Genomic DNA, 20,263 nt, shown 5'->3' on the forward strand with positions numbered 1-20,263 from the left:
TGTTAGAGCGTCCACCTCAGATGCGGGGGGTTCGTGGGTTAGATCCCGGCCGAGGCATACCAAATACTTATAAAAATGGTACTTGGCGTTCAGCATTAAGAGGTTAGTTTTTGGACTGGTCGGCCTGGTGTCAGGATAATGTGATTTGGTGGGACACCACGTTACATGTCTGCGGCATGATGCTTCAGTGCTAGACATCGCTATAAACTGCCACACTGCAGACATCGTAGCGATATGACTGAATTTTTTTTTAAAACTACGTTAAAAATCAAATCACACACACACACACACACACACGATATCCATATGACCAACTCAGCTTTGACGTTGTTTCGCTGACTGATAAATCAATCTCCTTTAATTTCTTTACACAAAGCAAAGCGGACTTAATTCTGCGCAACCTTTTAAACCTCAATGTGATATACATACTCCAAAATGAACTTTCTAAGTCAATCTTGCTGCATTGTCAACTTTGATCTGTTTAAAGAGACTACATTATATTTATAATAACAATGTAAATCTACCATATAATATCACAAACTTCAGATTTGTATTATGTATTATTTGTTTGTCTGTCTGTTGACTGGTGATTTGAAAAAATATCGCGCAGCCAAAAATAATATGCATTTATCTGGCAAATTTGTAGAATACTAGGCATTTATTTTCATTAAACGAGTCTTAATAACCATTGATAGATATTTTATTTTACATGTGTCATAAGTAACAATCATTTACATATGCTTGTCAAAGCCTAGAAAGATAATCTAGGTCAGTATCTGTCACATGACAAAATGTCACCATGATACATACATCCTCCGAGTCATTCTAAGCAAACATAGACCAACCCTTGTTGATAAAGACAAATATATTGTGCCGTATGCACATTAACCTACGATCTGGTTTGTATAAATGTTACAGATGATACATTGAATTTTTTTAAATATTTTTTTAATTTTTTGGGGGGTTGTTGTTGTATGTTCCCACCATAGTTCTTGTTGGAAATGTATACTATAAGAATGACCTTCCATCCTACTTAAGAGTGTATTGTAACGTTATCATTTTTGTTGTCTCCCTTGGAAGAACGTGGTATTTGATGTGGTGACTGACGCTCTTTTGCGTTTAGAACAACGCTAGTTTGAATTATATTTTCAAGTCACTATACTTAAATATGCAGAGAAAGGTGTTGACATATTTAAAGAGGAACCCTTGACTAACACTTTAAGAACATTGCTTAAGCACATAATGCGGTAAATTCAATAAGGACATAAACTTTATGATTTCACGAAGGATAATGACTGAAATTATCCGAATGTCAAAACTGTTCTATGTCACCAATTTCTTTTTCGCTCATTAAGTTGTAAAGTTCATCGTGTAGAATAACCAGATTTGGTCCCCGGATTATTATAAAAACATCACAGGATAAAGTGGAAATTTTACGGAGTTATAACCTGACGTTTGCCTTGCATATTCTGTCTCGTTTCCGATAGATAACTTTGAAAAGGCTGATAAGTTTTGCTTGGGTCTAACACCTAAACGACCTAAGACATTTCAAATATGTTAATATTTTCCGGATTTTTCGAAATACTGTTTTATGACCTTTGTTTGACGTAGAATTTTTCTCTTTCACCATCAACAAAGGCTTCTTCACGTTAGCGGGGATACATCATTGTCGGTGGGACACGTTTCTTTGAGGTTTCATTCTATTGTTGGCGATACATTAGTGTTGCCGAAATACGCTACTTTTCTTTGGAAATACAGTAAATTGGCCTACAAGATATGTCAGTAAACCGTCACCTTTTAAATAAAAGTTTGCCTTACCTTTAAACAAACCATAATCTTTTATGTTCAATATTACAAAAATAAACCGAAGTTAGCTCGAATCTAGAAAATATTGAATCCTTTGCAGTTTGTTCTGTTCTTATTGCAGCTAATTAGTATGAACTGCATGTAATTCCCATACATGTAAAGAATATCAGTAAAGCGTGATCGTTTGTTCTTCTTTCCGTTTGTTTAATTAATTTTCCTTAGCACATTTCTAATTAACAGTAATAGTAATATTAAAAATAATGCCCTACCAACAAACTACACTGCTCCAATCGACAACTCCACCATACTTTGTGCAATTGTCGACTGACTTCTAATTTGAATTCGTTAGACTTGCATACAGAAGACATGGTTTCCTCGGCTTTGTTAACTTATGCTTACGGTAAAATATACAAGCGTACACATACGGTTAAATATACTAGCGTACACATACGGTAAAATATACAAGCGTACACATACGGTGAAATATACAAGCGTATTATTATTAGATATATATATCATATATGCATAATTTTAATAATCAGATTATAAGGGATTCCAGGATTTCTGAGTGGCCGTCTGGTCTTCACTGGACAAAAAAAAATCTGATGCCATAATAATGGGAAGAACTGCTTCATTCACATCTCTTGTGTTAGGTATATTGTACTCTCTCTCTCTCTCTCTCTCTCTCTCTCTCTCTCTCTCTCTCTATATATATATATATATATATATATATATATATATATATATATATATATATATATATATATATATATATATATGGGTGGGTGGGTGTTCACACTTACAATGATGGGTTACGTTCGATGGAAGTTTTGTAACACTTGTATCCTTTGTCAAATAAGAGCGATCTCGATGGCTGCGTCTCTGAGGCGCTGGATTCCTCGGAATTCGAGAAAAAGATCTGGAAGCAACATTTATCAATCTATGGACCACCGAGTCTAGAGCTACTGTTTTTACTCCTGCCGTATGCAGAACTCTGATTTCCTACATTTGTAATAATAATAATAATAATAATAATAATAATAATAACAATAATGTCTATGAAATGTGTAAATCATGCATGCTGACAGTCTGCTTTGGTTTAAACGCCGACTACATTAATTTTCAGGGTTGGTGGGTGACAATTTCCTTCGAAATGGAATATCTTCTTATTTGGGTCACAAAATCTATTTCAAAACAAAATACTGGAGATATAGGCAGACAAGAGGAGCAAATAAAAGGAATAAATAAATCTTTCAGCAAAGGAGGAGCCGAATTTCTTTCCCCACCCCTCCCACTCCCATTTGATTGACCTTGACCGTAAACATCTTCTATTCTTTGTGCACACCATAAAATCTAAATGGGTGAAGATCAAAAGTGTGTGTATTTTATAGTCTTTGGAGAAGAAAAAAATGGGGGGGGGTATTGTTCTTTTAGATTTTTTTCTCTTTGAAATATCTCTTCTTTGTTTGCACTAGAGAGTGCTCTATATGTCAAATCAAACCTTAGGAACTGCACCAAAAAGTATTTTGTCAGCGTTATCGAATTCTGTCAAATGTAAATAATTGTCGGCCTGCAAAGTTCTTTGGATAATCCACTTACACGTTCTCAGTATCATCTGTCAGAGTATTTTTAAGGTTCTACCACCTAAAAAATTCCATAAACTTTTGGCAGGTGAGAGAGCGCATTGCAACTTGTTGGAATTCGATGTACAACACAGGTATTCAACATGGTTTACTGTTCACAAATATGCTGGAGTGTAAGTGAAGTCTCTGAGCCCGATGATTACTAATCTTTGAGTCCGATAACTACCAATCTTTGAGCCCGATGATTACTAATCTTTGAGTCCGATGATTACTGATCTTTGATTCCGATAATTACTGTTCTTTGGGTCCGATGATTGCTAATCTTTGATTCCGATGATTACCAATATTTGAGTCCGATGTTTACTAATATCTGAGTTTGATGATTAGTAATCTATGAGTCCGATGATTTCTATTCTTGGAGTCCGATGGTTACTAATCTTTAGGTCTGATAATTACGGTTCTTTGAGCCTGATGATTACTAATATTGGAGTCCGATGATTACTAATCTTGGAGTCCAGTTATTACAATTCTTACCCCCAGTGTTCTGGAACTTGTTATCTCTACATGAACTATCACAAAGTTACAAATATGTGAATAACCCACAGTAATAATGCTTAAAACAAATAGTTCTGCCAATTCCACGCCTTGATCGGCATATTCAAGTTCTATTTTCTTTTCTGCCAGGACTTGCTATTTTATGTCGGTGTGCTCCACAGCAGCGACATGCAATAGATGTTCAAGGTAAAATATTATTCTTTGCTGTCTGTCTTTTTACCTGTTGCTTTTCTGCCTATCTGGCATATATATATATATATATATATATATATATATATATATATATATATATATATATATATATATATACGTACATGCGTATGTGTGTTTGTATGCATGCATGGATGGGGAAACATAGATCAGAAGCCATTTATCCAATAATATGATACAGCAGAATAAATTCGATGTTTTAATAATAATAATAATAATAATAATAATAATAATAATTATAATAATAATAATAATATGTTGGCGTTGATGATGTTAACCCAATCAAAAAATTACTAAATTTATTAACTAAATTCTTTATCGTCACTTTTTTTTGTTCCAGAGGAATCTTCGCTAACACCCACTACAGGTAAGTTGGAAACTTGTTTCGAATTTGTTGATATCTTGTGTGTGTGTGTGTGTGTGTGTGTGTGTTTAAGACGTTATGCTTACAATTATACGCAAACTCGATCTCCATCACTAAAAACACTCTCATGTCTCGACTTTCTTTTTCTTCACCTCAACGAGATTAGCGCAATTCGATTTTAGTCCATTCCAGGATAATCCGATTTCCTTACCACAATCTCCATTAGGGGCCTAATTGGTCTAAGTCGCTGGCCTTTACCGATCAATAACACAGGGTAATATGAGTCCTTCATTTAATAGATGTGATAGATTTCCTTCCAATTAAACCATTATTTTGGCCTATCGTCTTCGTCATCGTGTTCTGACAGTGACTTCTGTTTATAATTTTAGGACAAAGACTTCTTAGAGATTTAGATTGTACATGTACTGCTTCAGGTTGTGTATTTTGTTAAATTAATGACTGTTTTCCTACGAAAATGACAAGATTTTTACGTTTGGAAACACATTGTTTTGATACAATATCGAATAGCAATATGTCATGCTAGTTTAGTCACACTTTTTACTATTTGGAGGCATTCATGATGGTATTTTCACACTGATTACATGACTGTATACTAGAGGGTCAACAATGTTGACACATTTTAAGACATCTTCAAACTGATGGGGATGGAGAGAGAGAGAGAAGAAGAAGAAGAAGAATAGAAATTGGCTTTAATATGGAAATTCAGGTCTGAAGAACACACTAAGGCATATATACTTCCTAAATGGAATAAAAAGTATTTCGATAAGTGAAACCGCTACTATAGCAATAAAAGTGGCATCGCCACTATGGCGATATAATATCTCTCCCAATGATATATTTCAATATCTCATTATGAAATTTATAAACAATTATACTTCCAAAGTATTTTTTTGTAAATGAACAATTTAACGTCATTGTTATAGCAATTGCGTCGTTGTCTATTGGACGAGACATTTTGTTTTACAACCATATACAACACTTTTATACAAAAGCACATTTTTAAGGCTTTTGACATCATTCAACAACATTCACGGTTCTTGACCAGACAAAACAAAGCAACAACATCATCATCAGCAACAACAACAACAACAACAAAAGAACAACAATAAAAAAATTGACAGAAAATACACTCAGTATAGGATCTGCACAGTACGTTATGAAAATGCAACCGCGTATCGATTTGGTACAATGTATGAAGTGATCCATACAAATCAAAACAACAAATATTGGTTTCCTGTAGTCATGTTGATACAATGTACAAAGCTAATAATTTTCATAAATCTCGAATAATTAGTTAGAACTATTCGCATCAGTTGTCGAGTGCTCATGGAATGAATTCATTTAATTATCTTAAATATTAATTATGGGTAAATCATTTATTTAAGAGTTTAACGTTTTTTTCTTCTTCTGAATTTATCGTGGTATAAACTGTAAATTACCGTCTCACGCAGTAAATAATAGCGACGTAAATATCAAACATAATTCTACCAATAGTAGACGATCTAAGGTTTTGAACATACCACAGCATTGTCTTAATCTTTTATCCAAATTGGCTTATATGATCAATATTCAAAGCAAAGGATGTGTTGTTTTGTTTGGCATACGGATGGCTATTGGATTTAATGCTCTCATGAGTTCAGTGTGGCTTGGCTGAATCGTTATTTTCCAGACACGTGAGTAACTGATTTTCGTTTCTTCAAATCTATTATTGAGTTCATTAACAGCTTAGGATACATACTTACAAATGAAATTAAGACTATCGGTAAATGGCTATGGTGATGGGGATCAAATAGTCCAACAGTGCAAGACATCGACCCTGACAGTTCCAGTGGAGGAGTAGAAGGCAATTTGTCTACCCCACCCCCACCCCCACAGCGTAACTATCGAGGTCTTCGTCTTAACATTGTAGGACCCTAAATCCGATTGCTATAATTTAGCTTTTGACACCTTCCTCCTCCCAATCTCTACATCCATTTGCCAATAGTTTTAAATTCATTTGTAACGAGTCACATTGAAAGTGTTATACAAACCCAACGTTCTTCTTGGCAGATTTTGAGTTTCTCACATTTTTTTTCTTTAAATCTAATCACAGAAAGAATTTTTTATCTTCAGAAAAATTACAAAGATTTGCAATTTGATTTTGTCAAATCAGTTTATTAAATTTTCTAAATAAACTATAGACACACCATTTATATTACTTTATGAAGCCATGCAGCCTGCATGCCTTCCGATACAGTATTTACATTATTTACTTCGCACGTGACCCTATTTACATAAGTTAGTATAAAATAGTTCTCGTACAGTTCATTCACAAACAAACGCAACTGGCTTTGATCACATGATTTTGTTCTGACCAATTGAACTCTTCCCTACACTTATCAAATGATGCAATTGCGGTTATATAAAGGAACGACTTTGAAGTTTCCTGCTGAAGAGTACATATATATGTAAGACTTCTGCATGCCTTGATTGCTGTCAGAGTGACCGCGTGTTAATGCCTCGATTTACGAATAAGCTATAGATGCATACGTACATACATTCATACATACATCATATAGAAATAAGAAAAACGACCAGGTTGCCTTTTATACAAGACCTATTCAAATCACGATCAAAGTCTTCAGTACGTAGCTCAAACACAAATGGACATAAAAATCTTATTGCCGCATTATCATTAGTCACACGTAAGTTAATATAAAGTTGTCTGATTCCACTCTACCTAAAATGCAGTGGTTTATCCTGTCCAATTTTTTTTAGTATACAAGAAACAATAAAACATGTATAAACTGGACTACAGTTATACACATAATAAGTAATGACTTCTTTGAAGGCATACAGACACGCATCAGTGGTGAAATGTCCAGAGAAGCTAAACTAATTGTCTTAGAATGACATTTCACATCTTAGAAGCAAATAAAGCTCTAAAGCTTTGGATATCACAGCAGCTATGGCAATATGCTGATAGCTGCTCTTTTTTTCTTCAGATATATAATCTGTCTTCGACTTGATTTTTGGTATTAGATCTATAGAAGTTTAATTATTAGAGATACTCTATAGAGCTCAAAAGGAATAGAGCGCAACACCAATACGCTATTGAAACAAAACGTATGTAGCACGCACAACCTTGCACTAGAAAAAGTCTCCGCTTGAATAGATCAGCATCCAGTGAACGACCGGTTTTTAACTTTGCTCTAGTATTATAAATCTCATGCAAAAGTACAAAGTCAGTGTCTCCATATGTCTGTTTATATAAGTCACAGCCAATACATTGCTTTTGTGTTTTTCACCATTAATGGAATTAAAAATTTCACAATAATTATTTTGCAAAATAACAGCGATGTCTTGCTCGTCTGTCATGTTACCTATAATAATGGTTTGAGCGGAGCCGTTCTTTTAAGACTCTTAGCAAACATCTTTCCAAAATGAATTAACATCTTTACTGTTCAACTTCCTGTCATACGAATAAGAAATATATTTCTTATATCTTACGTTATCCTAAGGCATTACTTAAACTGGATTTCCTCGTCATATAATTGTTTATAACGATAAGATTTATTATGTATTTAGTGTCTATATTACATTTCCAGAGTGTTGTCGATGCAGTGATGCAGACCCCGATGAGAGCAAACGCTGCAGCCATACTGGATTCTCATGTGAAAATTCGTTCAGGTTTTGTGAAGAATACTGCGTCACGCACAAGTATTTTGTCAACAATACATGGAGCATATCTAAAAGGTTACTATATATGTAAATGAACTTATAATTTGGCGAAACGATTGGTTGTAGGTTTTACTGACAAACCAATAAATAACCAATAATTTTAGCATCGACCTCATATTTAGTCTCTACTTGAATCTTACACTTTCACAGCTACCCTGTTGCTCGTCGATGATGGAGACATCAGTGCCTTTCAAAATATTGTTTTTTTTTTTCTTTTTCTTCTTTTGTATTTAAAATAGTGTACACACGACTAATGCTGATGCTGGATAAGTAAAGTGAATATATCACCTACAGGAAAAGGGCATTGACATGAATGTTAAAATTAAGGACACAAATGTAAAATATGTCATTTCTTGCAGTCTTCTGTTGGTCCTTTTGTCAATAACTATGACATTTCGTTAAATCACTTATCTACTGATGCTAATCTGACAATACCCAATCACGATGAAACTTTACAAGTAAAAGATTCGTGCATTATAAACAATGAAATAAAAGTAGTCATGGATGTCACCTGGCAACTTATGGGAATTTAACATTACGGTGCCATTTTGAAAAGCGAGAAAAATCAAACCCTGCGGACAAAAGGAAATGTAATGCTAAAAATGAGCATGAGATTTCGCATAGTTCGTAGAAATACTTAATGTTCTTAAAATACATAAATGGCTCAGTGGGAACAAGGAATATGTACTGTTAAAACTGCACCTACTAACAAATAAACAGTTTCAATGACGAACACCAACTCATCTACTAAACAAAACCACATTACTAAACCAACCTTTAATTTACTAAACAAAACACAGTTTGAGTTTCCAAATTTCTAGTGATCAAGAGACCATCACCATATGTACTAACCAACAGTGTGTGTGTGTGTGTGTGTGTGTGTGTGTGTGTGTGTGTGTTTTAACGAAGCTTTAACAATCGTTACGATGTATGCAGTGTGGCAGTTTATAGTGATGTCTTGCACTGGGGCATCATGCCGTAGACATGAAGTAAGATGTCCCACCTAGTCACATTATCCTGACACCAGGTCGACCGATACTGACAATAACCTCTTAACGCTGAGCGCCTAGCGAGGTAGCAGTTAGTACCATTTTTATAAGTCGTTGGTATGACTCGGCCGCGGATCGAATTCGCGACCTACTGCATCGGAGGCGAACCACTATGCCAACGGAGCGGCGTACTATCCAACACCAACACTTATTAACCAACAAGCCGTTTAACAGACCAACACCCATACTTACTAACCGAAGATAAGGACAAGAATACACACTCGTGCGAACACACACACTATTCTTGAAATCATATTTATATACTATCAAAAACAAGGATAAGTGTATTTACACACACACACACACACACACACACACACACAGAGTACCAACAAACATATTTATATATACCATCACACTAGGATTAGGGTAGGGCTTACTTTTCAGTTATGAAAGACATGCACAAACATAAAACACACAGCTTATTTGGCTACATTATTCTTAATCTCCACGCCTCCTGGTCTGGGCTCCACATGTAGCACATCTCTGTCTCCATCCATCCATGGATTCATGGAAACCGTGTGTCTAAAAGTGGCAGACTTTGCTTCCAGCTCCCAATATTTGGTTTGCGGAAACAGCGGCTTTCTTGAAGCTATAATGCTGTTGCTCTTCTTCGTCCCTTTGCCTCCACCTCTCCTGTACTATTATCCAGGCTTTGTGGAGATGTAAAAATCTCTTCCTTCCTCTGTTTTCCTGTGCCCACTTCTCTTGCACCAATGCCCTCCTCATCTTCTCCATTTTCTCGGCCAGCACTTCCCTTATCAACTGTTTTGTCCTCATAAAGGCTACCAGACTTCGAGTTCTTTAACCCGGCCTAGGAGGTGCTCCACTCTGTTAAACAAACACATGGCCTTGTTCATTTTCCCGACTTGTCTTGACTGGCTAATTCTCTTCTTATTTGTCTGGTCGACGATGAACGGCAAGACTGATAATGATGATTTTGAGTTTACATCGTGCGCGACCCTTTGGCTATTACGACGAATTAAAAATGTGAGCACTGCGGATTGTTTAATTTATATCAGTATGAGGAAAAACTTGGAAAGAGCATGTCCGGCAGCTCCAAGTGGTACCATAATCATGAAGTGAAGTATATTTTCTTATTCAACTTCCGCCTCGTTATCTTAATCGGACTGTGTACCTTCCTTGTATGTGTTGGCAACATGTTTTATTTGTAATCATTGTGTCTAGTTACTATTTACTTGCTTCATTCAAGTTTAGAATTTTCTGGACAGAGTCTACTTCAATGTGTCCAAAAGTTTAAATCAATACTGAGTAGGAGTTACCTTTCAATAATTTAGTGATGTTATTTATAATCTAAGTTCTTTTCATAACGGTTGTTGGCAGACTTGTTTCTGAATGGCAAGACTGATAGATCTTTGATTATAGTCGCGTTCGACTAACTGACCATGTGCGGCTAGTTAGTGTAAGCAAAGCGTACTTATTAATTAATCATGTTGCTGGTGCCAGGCGGCCACACGACACTTTCATGTGTGCACTGCACACTTCTTAATTTTATGTCCTGAAGCTGAACCAGAGGGAAGGGGAAGCAGATTCGCCCCTCGACGCCACCTCAAGATTCCTCTTTATCCTGGGTTTTAGAATTGTAATCCTTATGCCAAAACTGAATAATGTCGTTCTGGACGGAATTTTGAAAAAAGTTCTCTGTACTTTTTGGCACGTTGTTGGTGGAGAGTAGAAAGACGATTTTTAAAAAAAAGTTTCTGCCATGGGTTTCCTTACTCAGGATGGTTTTTACCTAACGGTTGAACTTTGTTTATGTGTTTAGTTTTTTTTTAAATTAAATCTATGCCAGCTTGTATAACTGGTCCTCCGGGTTTTGGGATTCAACCAACTTATCCTGTTTAATTTATATGGGCCGAATTCTGTGTTTCAAATCAGACGATACTAAAGTTTCCTTTATGTATTTTGATGGGGGTGATTAGTGATGGTTGATACTTACCGCTTTGTGCAATGGACCATGATTGTCTTGGAGTGTGGACCACCTAATATTTTTATTTTGTCTGGGGGTCAGGTTAGGGGATACTATATTTAGTTTTCTGAACCAGCCGTTGCCGCCATGGGCGGAGGAGTTTGGTCTATTTTTTTTGACCACCTTATAAACTTAACTAATTTTGGGTTCGGTATATGAATCTTATATCTTAGTTATTTATTATGAGTCAGTCGTTGCCACCTTATGTGGAGGGGTATGGTGGTCTGGGCTTTGGACCACCTTATATTTAAAAAAAAAATATTCTTTATGGTGTGAGTTATTGATTGTATTAATTCCTGGCCTTAGCCGTTTTCTTTTTCAAAAGATGGAAGAAGGTTGCATGTTATGTTTTTAATATAGATTAGCGGTGTTTGGTTAGTGGGAGACTAGTGAAGATGTTGTGGACGGATTTAGGAGGAGTTTTAGATGAGTTATTTGTTTATTTGGCTATGGGGAGCGTTAAGGGGTGGAGTGGGTGTTGGTCTGTATTATTTTCCGTTTGTTGCATTTCAGTGTTGTTTTAGACGTGTATCTGATCCTGACATTGATTATTTCTAATTTTTTTAGGTGTGCCCGTGATAACCCACCGAGACACGCCTTCCAGTCCCCTCCCCGGTGGCTAAGCTTCCTTCGCTTTTTGATTTCTTTCCTTGTTCGGCCATTCGGCCATATACGACGACTCGTCGAGTGGGAATTAAACCACCACTCGTTTTTTGAGAATTTACATTGAGTGTAAGCACGAGTTTCGTGGGCTTTCAAAATTGTGTGCACGGCACACTATTTTTCATCGATTATATTGACGTGTATCAGTGGGAGGACCCCATTTGACGCCCTAAAATGTCTTTGAGTGGGAAAAAGCCACCACTCGACGCATTAGTGCATGCACGGCATGCTATTTAGCTGGAGTGTCAGGACGCGGAATAGTGTACATTTTTCTATTCTGTATGAATTTAGCATTTTGCGAACATAATCTACATATATATTCCGAAAAAAGTACATAATAAACTGGGTCTAAGTGACCCGTTAAATGTTTGTATTTTAAATTAGATAAAATTTAAGTCCTCTTTTCGACCGATGGACTAATGGATCATGATTGAATTTTACTTAAATTTTATAGAAAAGGTCTTTCAAAACTAAAATAAATTCCTCGGTATAAGAGCCAATGTTTGATACGAAGGCTTTAAAAGGGTTGAAACTGTCCATCTCTTCGTGTTCCACGTTATAGAAGTTTAGGACCAATTCTCTCAGACTGTTCATTTCAAGAGTATTAACTAATTATATACGCAAGATCACGTTCACTATGTTCTCGAGAGAAGCAGCAGGGATGATGAAACGACCAAACAGTCTTGTGTTGCGAAAACTTGGCCTATATAAAAACTGGACATCGAAGTCTTATTTTGTGAAAATAAGTCTTATAATAAAATTGGAGACATCGCTATATTAAGGCCTCTGGAAATTGCGATTTTAAAAAAAGTAGGAGCTGAAACGACTTTTATAAACGAGAATCTTTTCACTGAGGTAGCGCTGATAGGTGATGTAATTAAATCGTTTTTGTAACAATAATAATGAATGATTCCGCGCTAACTATGGAATCTCATATATCAAAACTAGCTCAACAACGACTAGAGACAATTAAGATATATCCCCCCGTGCATGATCCTGTCAAACAGTAGCTACAACAGCGTCATGAAGCTCATGTTGAATTTGTGGAAGGTGCTGAAGAATTGTTTAAACCAGTCACCATAGCAAATAAAGGTCTTCTTCCATAGCTGGAACAAATGCAACTGGAAAAATAGGGAAAGAACCAAAGCTACTAACGAGGCTCTTTGAGATACAATTGATTCTCAGCTGCAAATATTAGAAGGTATTGACGAAGCTCGTGTTGAAATAGGCAATGTGAAAGATCTTGTTTCAGAACCAGAAGATCAGCCACCAAAAGTTAAAGTTGATGTCATGGATAAATTTACCAAGGAAGGTATTGCATCTACCAGGGATAAAGACAAACTACTTAATATGTCTGGTTTTGGGTGGAATGAAAGAGAAACCTGTGAAAACCTGAGTATGTTAAAAGTCTATAAATACTTGTATCGCACTGTCACTGATATTCCGAAAGTCAGAAGTGACGATGAGGATTTTAAACTTTTTAACCAGTGGTAGATGAGACTTTTGAGGAAGTACAACGAGCAGAAGAAAAAATGGAAGAAGGGAAGCGTCAACTTGAAAATAAAAAGAAGAAAGGAGAAAATCAGGCGTAAGATCTAAATATGAAACAAGGAAGGAAAAACCTCAGAAGCAACTGGAAGTGGTCTTGCCACTCGCGGGTCAACAAATGCACCGGTGATCAATAAACGTTGTTCCAATAATGTCCTTGCTGATGTTGATCGACTAGAACTTCTGATTGGCGAAAGACGAGCCGGCAATATTTCCCCAAAATCATCAATGAATCAGCTGATATTTGTCAGCGATTATTTACAGGTGGTGTTGTGGATATCAATGTTTATTGGGCACTTATCGATGACATTACAGACGATTAATACAGCGATTGATCAATTAGGTCGCCATACCAAAATAATATGATCATACACAATGCTAATCGTGGACCTGTGATGGTAAGGGTGACACATTCGCGATTGCCAAAATATAAAGTTATTTACGGAGATGGAATCGGTAATGTTATTCAAGATCTATTTAGAACGGTAGCCCCAAAAGCGATTCAGATTGCAAAAGCAATTAGGAATGAAAGATGAAAGCCATTGACGTTGTTTGTGACAAGGCTATTGGCTCCATTGATGCTGTTGCTGGTAACGTATTATCAGCAATCAAACAAAGGCTTGTAAAATTACTACGATGAAAACCTCAGCCAGTAAAACTGCCCAGCACCAAAGCGATGTCAGCAAGTGTCAGTAAAATAAAAAACAATTTGCAAATGAACTGTTGAAACATTTAGCATGTGAAGAATCCCGGAATATAACTGCAGATGTGATAGCAGGGAACGGCTTGGTCCGTCGTCGTCGCTGATCCATCATTAGTCATTTGTTGGCACGTCATTTTAGACAAAAAGTAATATAAAATGTTCAAGCGCGTATCTGATCCCGCATTTGACATGGATGCGCCAGTGTTCAAGGATGAATCTGTGCGTGATTATCAATATTATTCCTATGAAGCACGAGAACCAGACCAACGTGGAAGAATCTAACTAAAAGTCCAAGATACATCAAAGTATTTTTGCATGCCGAAGCATTCACTGAAGTTCATTGTAGACTTTTGAGAGATAATAATAATCCATATGCGGCAAATGATAAACATGGATTCGTTAACAATGGCATGATGGCATTATTTAAAAGAGCATCGTATGACATCGATGGTAGACTAGACAAATCGAAGGATGTCACGATGACGTCGAAGTTGCTACGACGATACTTGTATTTGCAATATACTCTGATGATTATTCAAGATCTGCTGATCCACCAATGATGTCCTCAAAGGATGTCACCAACCATCCTGACCATACACAGTATAACATAGGACAATCAAGAAATTTTGCCGACAACGCTGTCGCCGACGTAGCCCCGGTAGTCATCTCCGCTAATCCAGAATTGAACTTGGGATTTGCAGCACGACAATCACATATCGGCGCTAATAGTAGATTCACTTGTGTGATACCGTTGTCACGCGCATTTGGATTTTGCAGACATGTTAGAAAGGTTATCTTCGGAGCCAAACATACAGTAAAGTTAGTCAGAAAGGTCACTGACAACGATATCTGGCGAGATAATGCTACAGCCGTTGGTAAGGTAGTGCCATCAAAACTTGCATTATGGATGTAATCGATGACACCACCAATCACTGAAGAACAACGGCTGCTCTCTTTTATGGATTTCGGTTCTAAGACGACGCTGTCGTGGTTGACAATGACCACTGATTCATTAACAAGTACATCACCTTCATTTACATGGCAGATAGCATCTCAACAGGGTATTTCAGCACCACGACATATATTCGTTACATTTCAGGCTAATGCAAGATTTGAAAATCAAGAAAGAAATCCCATGTGTTTGACGGTTTAAGGTTATCTACGATTTCACTAAGAATAAACGGACATCAAGAACCATTCGAAGATATAATATTGAATTTCGAACAGAATAACTTTGCACGTGCATATCATAGTTTGATGACATTCGTAGGACATGATCAGAATATTGATTCCTGTCTGCAGATATCTTAACGCGATTTCTCGTCGCTGTATCCAATTGATTATTTCTCACTGGAACATTCAGATTTGTTTAGACATGCTGTCGTTGACATACACGTGCGAGCTACTGTTAATGATGTACCGGTTGACCCTCGTGGTTATTGAGCAATTGCTGTGATACTGTCAGACAAAACAATGCTGCTCGAGAGTGTTGGTGGACGAAAGAGGGTTGTTGATGCACCAATAGAGAATATGTGATTTCACTGTCGACAGTGTAATTAAATCATTCATAATGTTGTATGTATGTCATATCAACACGTCAATGTTACTCTGACACCTGGATATATTAAAAAGCTACAATAAGCATCGACAAAGAATTCTGGAATAAAAATATTACAGAAATCAACGGCCCAAAATAAATTATCACTGACAGAACGTCTACTCAGGCACTTCAATGACGCCACGAAATCAATGACCGTCATCAGACTTGATCATATCCATGGCGTCATTCAAGCGATAGATTTTCTGGAACCGTGTCAGTCGGGTTAAATCAAAGTACGGAGGAGATATTCATATTGGATCCAGAAGACAAAAAAAGTATCCTCATCGATGTACTGGTGGTGTCTTGAATTTGTCGCCAAAAGGCCTCAATTAATAACTTAGCATTCACATACTGAGCGATATTCACCGTCTTACACAATTCTGCAGATATGAACAAGTTTGTACGTAGCAAGCATCTTTAAAAAGTATTATCGACACAAACATAGACAAACAGACAAAAAAATACCTCAGGCGCATCATGGTTATCGATGTTGCTGTTTACGCGGTATCCACCATAGTAGCTGGAACAATAATGTTATTCGGTACATTGTCAGCGATGTACGTGATAGCACTAATAATAGGAATCGGTGTTGCCGTTACCGCCGGTGTTGCTGGTATTCTTATTATTATCGTGAAGAAGCTATCAACATGAGCGACTGAAAAATTACATGAATACACAAAAATACTGTCAACGGCGACACATGCACACGCGCAGTTATCATATATTATATCAACGGGTTAAAGGACCGTATAATATCAGATCAGACATTTATGGAAATGATCAATATTTATTACGACACAAATACATCATTGAACGACAACCCGATCGTTAGCGATTGCTCACAGTCCGCACCACATTTAGAATCTGTATAAAATAACAATGAGCACTATTAGAAAAATTGTCGCTAACATAAAACCATCAACGACCACGATAATATCAGCGACGTCAATGGAGCCGAAGTTTGACGTTAGCTTCCCCACTGCCATCTCAGCCAGAGAAATCGCACTGGCACAGTTGCGATAATATTACAGCTGGCCAAATATCAGAGCAAAGACGTTAGGTGGATTATCCGTAAATAATCCACTAGTATTATGCATGGAAAACAAAAAAAAAAACGATGAAATATCAGACTGGAATACTGCTAGCATTCCAAAAGGGAGTTATCAAATCGAGCAAATCAACCAATAATTTCCAAGTAGAATTAAATTTGTTAGCAATCCAAGATAGCAATGACAGTACATGAGCCAACGCTAAGTGCTGCCATTGAAATATCAACGCCAGATTATGCCAATGATCGATAAGAACTGTATTAAGATGGCCACTGGTACCACCACCAGCACCACCAGAACCTCAACGACCTGACTTTATAAGAACAGCCTTGGGGACTATTAATGGTTTTGTGGTTTATTATGGAGTAGAAGCAATATTACCACTATGACCAGATGAAAAAACCTATAAAACTGGTTATTCCACAAAAAGACTCATCCATGAAATAAGACAAGAGCACACAAATACACAAAAAAGCAAAAACAAAAATATTTTAGGAGTATATATTTGAATATCCAAAAGATGACCTTGAACAGAAAATCATCACGATGACACAGTATCTTAAAAGTATAAAATCTATTACAGAAACGGCAATTGAGTCTACTAAGAATTATTTATGGACCCTATTGTCGTAAAAGGCGGAGTATATATAATGGACACATCATATTTGAATAATTTTCTTGGATATTTTAAGATCACTAGAAACCAATAAATGACATTCAAAATACCCGGACTGGACATCGTCGGAATGCAAAACGCCGCCAATGATATCATTGACAAATATTATCCCCGGATCACCGCCGTATGAAAAAAAATAAAATCCACCGTAAACACAGCATAGACTCTAAAATATAACAATGATCCAAATAATGGTGGTCGTCAGATATTACCGGGCATTGTCAAAATCACATCAATGGTATCCGCGAACCACGTTTGTAACGCCGTAGATGGTGGCAATTAAGTAGATTTTGAAAAATCCAAACAGACTCAGCCTGCGCTTGCGCAGCAGGGATATATTGTTTACTCATTTATCCCCGAGGTTCCCCCTGGTCATTTGAGTATATCGGTACCTGTTAATCCTGTTTATTTACCGTGTCATAATCCGCTCTTGTCGCGGATACATTTCAGACTTGATGACCAGAATTGGGCATCTACTTGATTTACGTAGGACATGATTAACGATACGTTGGTATGTCCGTAGTCCGAGTTTCCTCTGACCTTTGCCACCCCATTTTTTGATATTTGGACATTTTTGTTTGGGGTGTAGGGTCAGAGCGCATTCCCTATCGAAAAGTTGGAATTCGCCGACACCATTTCGTTGCCGCTTTCTAGCCGACCCATCACACTCGAACGACCTTTCATCGAGATATAACTGCATGAAATCGATAGGAATATGATTTATTTTCTCAAAAATCGTGAGCAAAGTATCCGTCATGTCTTTAATCCGCTGACAGACTAGACGAAAGGACGTCGTTGCTGAAATTTGACCTGGATCTGGCCATTTGCATTCCGAGTCACATGACTATACAAATCTCGGAACATACATGTCAATGACATCAGAGGTCATATAGTCACGTGATATCGAAATAAATTTCCCAAGTTGTTGTACATAGAATTTGGACATATTATATAGAAGTCACTTAATGTTTGTAAATAAATATAATGCACACTTAATTCTCAACATACTTATTCTGAGAGCAACGAACAGAAACCTGTCGATATCGCAGCAGGGTGGAGAAAACCATTTTCAAGAAGTACCGAGCACGTGACAGCGATGTTTTTTTTTTGGTTGGTGTCACGTGACTACCACATTGACACGTGCTCTTCGTAGGGAATCTGGTTTTCTTCAAATTTCTGCAACATTTACAGATTTTCTTCGTTGTTTTCACAATAAATATTTTGAGAAGTTTATGTTTTTTATTTTTCTATAAAAATTACATGACTTTTCTTTATATGTTCGATTTGTTTTCCTATAGCAACACTAGAAATGGTCTGTTGTTGATATCACGTGACTGTATGATGATGTCATTGAGATAGCGGTTGCAAGAGTTGTGTAGTCACGTGACTAGGAATACAAATGGCCAGATCCAGGTCAAATTTTAGCAACGACGTATTTTCGTCTCGTGTATCAGCGGATGAAAGACATAACGAATGCTATGATCGCAATTTCTGAGAAAATAAATCATATTCCTATCAATTTCATGCAGGTATATCTCGCTGAAAGGTCGTTCAAGTTTGCTGGGCCGGCTAGTAAGCGGCAACCCCATGCCGACACCAAATGGTGTCGGCAAATTCCAACTTTCGATAGGGAATGCGCTCTGTCCATATACCCCAACAAAAATGTCCAAATGTCAAAAATGGGGTGGCAAGGGTCAGAGGAAACTCGGACTAGTATGTCCGGAGCTAGACCCACAAGACGTAGTCTCCAACATACAACAGAAAAGGTACATTATTTGAGTGTCCACCAGCAACAAAAAAAAGAGGGTCCAGAACGCTGGAACGCTAGCGTTCTGCGTTCCACCAGAACGATATGTTTTTTTTTAGTGCGCGGACCTTTTACGGTCTATCACTATAGATCAGCAATACATTTCTTTAGGTGTCTTACACGCTCACCCACAATCTTTTTTGTTTCATATTCTTGAGACAACTCTAATATCTAATTTTCTCTATTGCCGTTGCGAGTGGAATGAGTTGCTGAATTTGTGTATCATCACTAATCCTAGCCAGGGGATCTTTCTCGGCCAATGGCCAGATTGCAATTTTTAAGACCATTCGAGGGCCGCAACCACTAATTTCTTTAATATAACTACTGTTCACAGGCCAGATTTATGTGTTGTTTTAATTTGCCCTGAGGGCTGGGCAGAACACGTTCGCGGGCTAGAGGTTGTGCACCCGTGTTCTAGCCAGTGAAATTGTCATTGCCTGCTGTAGTTATTGGATAGACTTGAATTCTGTTGGAAGTGTTTATCTTCTTTCGGATTTTCGTTCTTGTAACATTTCAAAATCGTATGTGATGCTTTCAGGATCAAGTTGATCAGTAAGTTGTATGCCAATGTCATGTAAGTTTTCAACGGCAAAAATACTCACATTAATATATAATAAAATATTTCAATAAATACATGATGTAAATATTTTGCTATATACAGATATTTACACTATGTACAGATATTTACAATATATACAGATCTCAAACTGATATATTCTTAACTGTCTATCTTAATCTATTCTTAACTCTAGTATATATAGATATTTACACTGCAAACAGACTAGTAGCATATATACAGCACTATTTTAAATTCTAGTAGCATATATACAGCACTTACATCTAGTAGCACATATACAGCACTTAAATCTAGTAGCATATATACAGCACTTAAATCTAGTAGCATATATACAGCACTTAC

At 36.9% G+C, this 20,263-nt stretch overlaps 1 protein-coding gene across 20 annotated transcripts in view; it reads left to right on the forward strand.

Annotated features, from left to right (window-relative positions):
- Positions 1-2,334: 2,334 nt before the first annotated feature.
- LOC149780246 (uncharacterized) overlaps positions 2,335-20,263 on the forward strand; it is a 90,777-nt gene continuing 72,848 nt past the window's right edge. For all 20 annotated transcript variants that reach the window (XM_089937037.1, XM_089937040.1, XM_089937048.1 and 17 more), the window contains exons 1-4: positions 2,335-2,459; positions 4,074-4,130; positions 4,495-4,521; positions 8,127-8,274. In XM_089937037.1, coding sequence (XP_089793163.1) covers positions 2,423-2,459; positions 4,074-4,130; positions 4,495-4,521; positions 8,127-8,274 — 269 coding nt within the window. In that variant the 5' untranslated portion in view covers positions 2,335-2,422. The remainder of the gene's footprint in view (positions 2,460-4,073; positions 4,131-4,494; positions 4,522-8,126; positions 8,275-20,263) is intronic.

This window comes from Sinohyriopsis cumingii, chromosome 16, assembly GCF_028554795.1.
Source record: "Sinohyriopsis cumingii isolate HCF-2022 chromosome 16, ASM2855479v2, whole genome shotgun sequence".
Taxonomy (NCBI): domain Eukaryota; kingdom Metazoa; phylum Mollusca; class Bivalvia; order Unionida; family Unionidae; genus Sinohyriopsis; species Sinohyriopsis cumingii.